At 49.1% G+C, this 9726-nt stretch overlaps 1 protein-coding gene across 1 annotated transcript in view; it reads left to right on the top strand.

The window, feature by feature from the left end:
* The window catches only part of KCNQ3 (potassium voltage-gated channel subfamily Q member 3), a gene marked incomplete at its 5' end in the record, with an annotated part of 221503 nt that extends 212616 nt beyond the window's left edge, over nucleotides 1-8887 (top strand). Inside the window, 6 exons of the mRNA XM_006913015.2 lie at nucleotides 558-760; nucleotides 1506-1608; nucleotides 2104-2235; nucleotides 4665-4766; nucleotides 6489-6573; nucleotides 8177-8887. Of these exons, the coding sequence (XP_006913077.2) occupies nucleotides 558-760; nucleotides 1506-1608; nucleotides 2104-2235; nucleotides 4665-4766; nucleotides 6489-6573; nucleotides 8177-8887 (1336 nt within the window). The remainder of the gene's footprint in view (nucleotides 1-557; nucleotides 761-1505; nucleotides 1609-2103; nucleotides 2236-4664; nucleotides 4767-6488; nucleotides 6574-8176) is intronic.
* Between the last annotated feature and the right edge of the window lie 839 nt (nucleotides 8888-9726).

Here is a 9726-nt window from a genome sequence, read left to right as displayed (position 1 = left end):
TCACTTGCATCCATAATAGAAAGACATGCTACATTTCAGTGAGAGGTTAGGAAATTAAAAGAACAATGTTTTTCCCATCCGAGCTCATGGACGCCCCCTAAATTCTATTGGTGGGGGTGTCCGTGGAGACCAAGTTAGGGTACCTGCTTTATGTGATTTCTGTCATTTAATTCTCGATCAGGCTTTTGCTGTGTAAGTTGCTCTCTGGGCACCACGGAGTGGTACAAAGGAAGTTACTGAACGAAGCTTCGCTGCAGCCCACTGCGAGCCAGGCATGAACTGCCTGGCTCATGTAAACGCTCCGCTGGAGCATAGGAGGAAACCGAAGTCCAGACAAGTTAAGAAATGTCCCCGAGGTGTCCTAGCTAGCAAACTGTCGAGCTAGGATGGGCACCAGGCCCCGCCCAACCTGAGCTGCTACATCAGATTTAGCGTTGAGGGTGCGCTGGTCCCCTTCACGCGTGGAGGAGAATGCGTGAGTCTTGATGGAGAGGGACGGGGAGTTATGAAAGCCTGCACTCAAGAAGGAAAATTGTTCACTTTTGCTTATTTTGTAGCCAAAAGCTGGGTCTCTTGGATCGGGTTCGCCTTTCTAATCCTCGTGGTAGCAATACTAAAGGAAAGCTATTTACCCCTCTGAATGTAGATGCCATAGAAGAAAGTCCCTCTAAAGAACCAAAGCCTGTTGGCTTAAACAGTAAAGAACGCTTCCGCACCGCCTTCCGCATGAAAGCCTACGCTTTCTGGCAGAGCTCTGAAGGTAAGGCCTTCCTTCCCCGGCCCTGAGCCCCCCACTCCACTCCCCCAAGCCTTCTGCTTTTCCCTCCCTTCCTCCCTCCCCCACTGAAGACCTTTCCAGTCTGCAAAGCAGCCCGTTCCCTGCCCTCCTCCTCTGGTTTGTCTTGTTCATCACGTACCCTGCTCTGCAGACATCTGTGACAGCTCCCCACGGCTAAGAGGGCAGGGACTCCCAAGGTACGGCTCCCAGGCCGTAATCACCACAGTTGTGACACCCTTAGGACACATCCCCATAGGTCCTAAGGGTGGCCCTGATGCGTGCATTATATAGAGGTCAACTTGAAGGATGACGAGGGGTCAAGTGCACAGAGATCTGGGGATGAGCAGGGCTCAGCAAATGACCCCTCCTCAATGTCACAAGGATAATGGCTGACAGAGCAAGAATCTGAACTCAGGTCTGTCTGACTGACGCCCGCATGGGCTGCCCCCAAGGGGCCACTCTGGAACCTGGAACTCACGTCACTTCCCTCGTAGCTGCCTCCCCCAGCCAACAGCCATGCAGCGCGGGCACCTCTGACGCAGACATCTGGGTAACAGAAGGAGGGCGCTAAGAAAGGCTGAATGACTTCACAGCTGAGGAGCACTTAGGGGCTTGCGGAAGTGGAATGAAGTTTCTGGAAGTTGAGCTGGGACGGCTGTGACTGAACGAGGTCCCTGAGCCTCTGCACGTGCTATGGCTGCCGTTGATGTGTGTGTCTCCCTCCCAGATGCCGGGACTGGGGAGCCCATGGCGGAAGACAGGGGCTACGGGAATGACTTCCTCATCGAAGACATGATCCCCACCCTGAAGGCTGCCATCCGAGCTGTCAGGTAAGGCCTCCCCGCAACCCGTGGGCCTCCCCGGGCCCCCCAGCTCAATGCCACAGGACATGGGTTTGTTAAGTGCTCTTGGCTTTGGGGAGGTGGGTGGGTGGCCTCTCAAAGAGCCCCTGAGTCAGGGCCAAAGAGTGTGTCAGGAGTGCTACCTAAAGAAAAACGTTTCCTACATTAGCAAGTCATCATGGGTGACTCTCTCTCCTGTTATAAAAATGCTCCCACAGGCTTCTGACATATTTGCAACTGTCATGCTTTTTTGTGTGTCTTTGGCCACCACCTGTCTGAAAAGAAACTGGGAAAGTGGATGTATCGACTTGGATTTTTCTTCCTTTATAGGTTCTTACCCAAAATAGCTTTTCCTCTATCTTCATCCATCTAGTTCTTTTTTAGTTAGCATTTTTAACAAGGTGATTGATTATAGGATTTTTTTTTTTTTTTTTTGGTCTGTATCAGATGAGACTATAATCTGCAAATGTCTCTACCTAACAGAATTCTACAGTTCCGTCTCTATAAAAAAAAGTTCAAGGAGACTTTGAGGCCTTACGACGTGAAGGATGTGGTTGAGCAGTATTCTGCAGGGCACCTGGACATGCTCTCCAGGGTAAAGCATCTGCAGACGAGGTAAGGCCGTCGCACCTGGGGGAACGCTGCCCCTCTGATCACTAAGGAATCGAAGCCAGGCGAACCTTACAGCCGAGGGCGAAAAGCGTTCAGAAACGATCCACACTGCAGAGGAGAGATTTTTAAGAACAGATATGTTCGTCAGACATTATAGATGTCAAGGCCAACCAGCTCCAGATCCAACAGGCTGGGAGGAAGGTCTGTGACATTGACACGGCCAAGGTCAACACGCCGATCAGGCCTCATGGCGAGAAGGCATATGTCCCACTGGCCCCTGACTATGATGCTTTGGCTGTTGCCAGCGAAATTGTAATCATCTAAGCTGGGTCCAGCTGGCTAATTCTAAATATAAATTTTTCACCACATTACAAAAATGTTCACCAATTGTTATGTGTAATAGCAAAAATATGGAAACGGCATCAATGCCCAACTAATAATTGCCACCATTTTTGTCGACCACCTGGGAGCTCGACCCATATGTGTCTAATCCCTTATAACCCCGTGAGATAGCACGTGACAGCTGCCATTTTACCAATGAGAAAACCAAAGCTCAAGGGCAAAGGGCTCACCCCGGAATTACCCAGCGGGTAAGTGGGTGGGCAGTCAAACCAAGTCAGCTTACAGAACTGTTCTCTCTCACCTCCTGGGTGATACAACAGCGAGCAGGAAGAGAACGGTACCTGCGCTCATTAAAACGTTACGTAGCTATCAAATGGCATTTAGAAAAGGTATCTCATGAGATACAAAATTATACAATCTGTGACGCAAAAAGATTATTAATAATACATGCAGACGTATGCATGTACACGTGTATATGTGATCGTATTTATATATACGGATACTCTGCCTAGATCTCGTGATGATATTAACTAATATATATGTGCAATATGTTCACAAAAACATACGCACGTACGTTTCCTTGGAATTACACACAACACACACACACTCTCCCATATGGGGGGCCTAGAGAAAAGGAGTAAGACTACCCCCAAAAGATGATCGTGGGTCTACCGAGATGACGAGTCCATGTATGATTTTTTTTTTTTTACTTCCTAAATGTATTGAATTTTTAATGAATTGGAATATTTTTTAAAGAAAAACCATTAAAAAATAAAGAAAAATATGCTGTCAGGGGTCATGGAACTGACATCAGAAAACCAAAGTCCCATTTGAAGCTCATTCTCTGACCTGTGTGAAATTTCAAATGGACATGAGTCGGGTCCTCGCTAGACCTCTGTCTCCTCAGCTGAATACTATTTCCCCCCTGGGGTGTCCTGCAGAGTTACTAGGACCACCACATTCAACGAGCCGGAAGTTCACGACGCTGTTGGGTTGTAGGAATGCTTGTTTGTGACCTTGCTTTATCAGTAACTGGAATATTAACTGCGGCCGCTTTGCATAGTGGCAGGCACATAGCCGATGCCCGATGCCTGCTTAGCGAATGGATGTGCGAACGAGTTCTGAGCCTAGCGTGCTGTTATTTATGCAAATGTGGCTCTGAGAGACCGAGGGTACGTGATGTCTGGGACACACACAACTCCAAAATATCGGCCCATCTTAACATAGAGCGAACCTTTAAACTATCATCGTTTTTGTACGTACCTGGCAAGTGTGTTTCCACGAGTCACGGCTGCAGGCTGACTGCCTGGATGGCTAATAGCATGTCATCAACTACAGGGGTGTTAGAGTAGGCCAGAGAGGAAGCAGTGGCCGGCTCGTACGTACATGGTGGTGTCAGGGGAGGAGCAGCCGGGTTTGCGGAGACCGGGTGATCCGTGGCTACTTCTGGGAGCATGGTCTGAGTGGTCCCAGGCCACGCTAAGCCTTCGAGGCTGCTCCCATGCCCCGCCCCCGCCCTGCAGCTCGGTGGCAGCATTTGTCCCTGTTGTGCTCAGAGCCGCAGGGAGGGGTAGCTAGGCCTTGTGCAGTGGAGGAAGCAGAGTGGGAGCTAGCGTCAGGTCTAACCAAGCCTCTGATGGCCAGAGAAGCCTGCAGAGCGGCAAAGATCGGCACAGCTAAGAGCTCAGCCTAGGGCTTAGCAGGCTTTAACTCGAGGCTTTAACCGCCTAACTAGATGTTTCTGGGAGGAATAAAAGAGCTGGGAGAGCAGATAGGTTGGCAGCACACGAGACGTTTCCTACAAGAAGTACGGAGGCGCGACCCTCACCCCATCTCCGTGGCTCGGCTGCCTCTTTCTCCCCTGAGAAATGCCCCTTGGTACCCCTAGACCAAAGGAAAAAGATGGGATGTAATTTACGGGGATGATACGGTTTCTTTTTTACTTCCTCCCTGTCCGTCTGGCTCTATTCCCGTCTCTCATGCATTCCAAACCCACTCTTGAAGAACGGGGTGCAAAACGAGCTGCTCCCCTCCGTGTACGTGTAAAGCTCTTTGTAATCTCATCTCCCTCTTTGTGTGTTCTCTTCCAGAATAGATATGATTTTCACCCCCGGACCGCCATCCACCCCAAAACATAAGAAGTCTCAGAAAGGGGCAGCCTCATTCACCTACCCATCTCAGCAATCTCCCAGGTGGGGCTGGCGGACATTGACTGACAGGCTGTGTGGTGCCACGGCCCGTGGAGTGTCCCTGCCCCCAAGTCTCACTGTGGACCCTTTATGGTCGGGTGAGGTTTCCAGTCCCCCAAATAAAATAGACGGAAAGAGTCTGAAGCCTATTCTGGTTTGTGGCCATTTGAATGGTTTCTGTGCAAAAGACTGACCGCCCCTCTACGCAGACCGTCTGGCTGACACATTTTTTTATGCTTATTGCAAATGGAAATAATGGTTTCCTTTCTACAAAACCAGAGAAGTTTTGTGAGTTTTACTGGAACCGAAGAATACTTTGTGTCGGCGGAGCCCAAGGCCTTCCTGGCCGGCTGTTTTGGCTTTTCTCACATAGTCACCATAATTGATTGATTCCTCTTCCAGACAAACCTGGAGAAGGAAATCAGATGTCGGGGCCCCCAAACATTATAACAGCAGAGCGTAATGCTCCCCACTTCAAAAAAAAAAAAAAAAACTTTGAACATTTTTCTTCTGAAGGTCCCAATGAACAAAGAAAGTCCACTACCTGAATTTACATTTCTTTATTCCCAAATGTTGTCAAGGCAGATAACACAAACTAGTCAAAGGGAGTCAGGCATAAGGATATTATGTACCGTCTAATAATGAGGCTCCTTATTACAGAGAAAACGAGAGCCTGAGCGAGATGACATAGGTGTCTGATCTTCAGCGTCAGCCTGGGAGATAACGATAGGGCGTGGTGGACCCTGGGGACCTGGGTGGCGTGTGCCCCACCCAAGGTGGTAATTGTCACTCTGTTCTGCTATTGCTAATTTTAGGAATGAAGATCCTCTGTTTCCAGATAGTCTAATTTTTTTTTTAAAAAGCTGAATATACAGATTTTATGTGAAATTCCCATTTTTGAGATGGCTTAATTGTTTTTAAACCTCGTGTGGGATAAGGAAGAAGCTAGTGGGCTGGATTTAGCAGTTTTTGACATTGCTTTAATTCAAGGCTGCTCATCCAAAGACGGACCAGGGCTAAGCAGGAGCCGATGGCCCGTGAGAGAAAATTAACTACCTAGAAAGTGGCTGACATTAGTGGTTCTGAGCACTGGCTAGACTCCCCTGGAAGGTTCTTCTACATAGAACATAACAATATTGGAACTAACTGGAGTTCGGGCAGACATGACGATGCATAGCCAAAGGGCAAACGCAGCACACTTGTCGGTCCCAGTCTCGCTGGCGGACCTTCCACAGCGTTTTCTGGATTCGGCATCTGTTTTCCACTATTAGCAAAATGGAACGACAAACTGTTGATACCCACTGCATAGAATTTCAGAGATCAGACGACCCCTTCCACACGCCCCACCTCACACCCTCAGAGCAGAAGCTCTCAACCAGGAGTCTGAGACTGAAGCCCAAGCGATGTCATTTAAAGGAATCAAACCCTCTAGGCACAGTTAGGGGCTTTATCGAGGTCCACACAGAGCCTCCCAAAGCAGCTTAATATTTGGCTTCACGTTTTCCTGCCCTGAAGGTCAGTATGAGACACGCCATCAGGGAAATTTTGTATCAGGGAAATTTTGGCCTTTTCTCACCCAAACGTAGCTTCAGAATTGGCCTCTTCCAGACTGCACAAGCATGAGTGTGAGTGATGGCTCCAGGGACCGTGGCCCGTCGAGCCAAAGCGACCTTGCGAAGCAAAATTAGGTGACACGCTCTTAATGAACTGTTGGTTCTTTTCTAGGAATGAACCATTCGTAGCCAGAGCATCCACATCGGAAACCGAAGACCAAAGCATGATGGGGAAGTTCGTGAAAGTCGAAAGACAGGTCGGTCTTTCCTTTCCCTCGCCAATAAACAAGTATATAAAATTTACTTTCAAACGGCATTTGGTTTCTCATAGGGTGATAACATAACGTGAGTATCTGCCATTCGGAAAAGGATATGGACATTCAATGCCTGATGTAGCACTCGCTGGCTTGGTGACCATATGCAAGGTCCTGAATCGTCCTGAGCCTCGGTGTTCTCATCTATAAATGGAGATGTCGTGCCTCGTAAGGTTGCCGTGAAAACCACAGGAGTCGACATGCGTGAATTGCCTGCAAGAGCAGCCGGCACGCAGTGAACAGTCAGCGAATGCCACCTGCTGTTCTCATGCGCTTCATGCCTTAAGAAATACTGGTTCCCTTCCCCCCTCCCCTGTGCCCTTAGCCTTCCCTCCCTCCAAGTCCAGGTCAGCGTGTGCCCGTGTGACAAGGCCTGGGGGCCATCCCGTCACGGTGCCCCTCGTCGCTCACCTCTCATTTCCGCAGTAAAGAAAGCGTGTGTTCTAACGTCGTTTGCCGAACGGAATTCTGGATAAATGGCACTGTCATTTTCCTTGAGGGTTCCCATCAATCCTTTTATTTTATTCATAACCCAAAATCGGATCCGTGCAGAAGAAGAGAGGGAACATTTGAATGATTACTCTCTTCGAGCATGTCAAGAATATCATTTTTCATTTTTTTAATTTTAATTCATATTTTTCAAAATATCTCAGCTCTCCCATGTTCTAGTTCCGTGACTTTTGACAAGCTACTTTATCTCTTGGGGCCCCTGTTTCCTCATCTGCAAAATAGAGAATCATAATATTCACCTCATAGGGCCGTTGGGAAAATGAAATGAGGTAGCATCGTTAAGGTCCATAAAAGAGAGTCAGATACCGACAGCTATGTAACCAGTAGTTACCCGTAAGGCTTGGGTATGAGCTCGGCCATTACCTAGTTCTATGCTTCGTGTCGTCATCTGCAAGAGGGGATGACACGCCTGCCCATAGTGCTTCCTGGTGAGTGTGGCTTCTTGAGAAGAGAACATCACACATGCATGCACACTCGTGTGTATGCGCTCACAAATATTAAACAAGTTCCCAGTTTGGCAGGTGGGCGTACACTGCAGTCTATCTCAATGTAGCTGCCACTGGCCTCCAAGGCCCCTGGCAGGATGTCCAGTTCTGAGAAGCTCAGTTTCTGCCGACCGCAGCCTGTATCTTTGGGGCTTATATCGTCACGTAGGAAAAATGAACACCAACCAGCCACGGGCTCCTGTGAAATTCCAGAGGACGTATGCAAATCTAGAACTGCTGCGCCTTAACCCAAACAGCCAGCAGCAGGCCACCTCCTCCTTGGGGAAAAAAGAAGCCCTATGACGTTCCTCCTCAGACTCTCTCTGCTTCCAGCCTTGGCCCGGGTTACCTAGGTGGTTTCTAAATTCACACTAATACATGTTCAGGGTTCGAAATTAGGAGGCACAAAATAATAGGCCGTTGTTACTACGAGGACATGTAAGAACCCTCTTCCCGTCTGAAAAGCAAATGCCGTAGTATTTCCTCCTGACAAGGGACAAGCGCCCCACCCCCGGAGAATGCGGTGACTCCTGCCTGCTTGTGTTTTCCAGGTGCACGACATGGGGAAGAAACTGGATTTCCTGGTGGACATGCACATCCAGCACATGGAACGGATGCAGCTGCACATCACGGAGTGCTACCCGGCCAAGGGGGCCTCCTCGCCGGCCGGGCTGGAGAAGAAGGAGGACTTGAAAACCATCATTTGCAACTATTCCGAGACAGGCCCCTCTGGCGCCCCCTACGGCTTCCAGCAGGTGTCCATTGACAAATTCGGCCCCTACGGGTTCTTTGCCCACGACCCGGTGACGCCGCCCCAAGGCGGATCCAGTTCTGGAAAGGTCCAGGCGACCCTTCCCGCCTCCACAGCAGTGTTTCTGGAAAGGCCCACCGTCCTGCCTATCTTGACTCTTCTCGACTCCCGAGTGAGCTACCAGTCCCAGGCGGAACTGCCCGGCTCGGATTGGGTCTCCCCACGGCAGAGACGCAGCATCACGAGGGACAGTGACACACCCCTGTCCCTGATGTCGGTCAACCACGAGGAACTGGAGCGGTCTCCGAGTGGCTTCAGCATCTCCCAAGACAGAGACGATGTGTTTGGCCCGGGTGGGGGCCCGAGCTGGATGAGGGAGAAACGGTACCTCGCCGAGGGTGAGACAGACACGGACACGGACCCCTTCACGCCCAGCGGCTCCATGCCTCTGTCATCCACAGGCGACGGGATCTCTGATTCGATATGGACCCCTTCCAACAAGCCCATTTAAAAGGGGTCATGGGCTGACTCCTCCTTGTAATGTAGACAGACTTGTATAGCTCACTTGCTCTCACACCCGACACTTACCAGTGACGTCACCAGTGGCTGCATCAAATGCATGCATGTGCGTGGTGGCCCCCCAGCCAGGCAGGGGCTTGTCATGGCCTTTTCCTCCCCATGTCACCACAACGAAGCTGCTTCCTTTTAAGCATGGTTTGCATGACTTTACACTATATAAATGGTACTGCTAATCTCTTCTAGGATACACATTTATCTGCTATTCTTCCTTTTAATCATGATTGGACCAGTACAGGGAGAAATTATTGACGAGCTGTGCTGTTTATCTGTTTGGTTGGTTGGTTTGGATTTTAGTTTGGTAAGCAGGGAAAGTAGTGTTTATTTCTCGGATCACCGCCCCTTTCTGTAAAACAGTCCAGTGATTGATTAATTGCTTTCTGAAGCAAGCAAATAATTTTCTCGACAAAAACACCTTGCATACCAATGAGGTCGCCTTCTGAGCTAAAATGTCAGAGAAGAAATGAGATAGTCATCATATCTCTAAAACCAAGAATTAAAAAAAAAAATGATTAGAAAAAACTGACAGAACCTTCGAAAAGCTCTTAAAGAGACCTCATCTGGTCTGCCATTGTCTGGTATCATGCCTCGGTTTTCCCATTTGTTGAAAGTGATGGTAGTTCCAAGCGTAGCATTCTAGACGAGTTATGAATTGGCAGGAAGAAAACACACACATACACAAGTTAAAATAGTTCCCAGTTTGTGTAGCCCGAGATTGTGACATTTATCAGAAGTGGGGTGTCCCTCTGGGCAGCAGCTAAGTTCAGTGCCTTC

Source organism: Pteropus alecto, unplaced genomic scaffold (genome assembly GCF_000325575.1).
Source record: "Pteropus alecto unplaced genomic scaffold, ASM32557v1 scaffold105, whole genome shotgun sequence".
In the NCBI taxonomy this organism is placed as follows: domain Eukaryota; kingdom Metazoa; phylum Chordata; class Mammalia; order Chiroptera; family Pteropodidae; genus Pteropus; species Pteropus alecto.
Note: the sequence above shows the minus strand (reverse complement) of the source record. Positions and strands in the feature narration are given on the sequence as shown.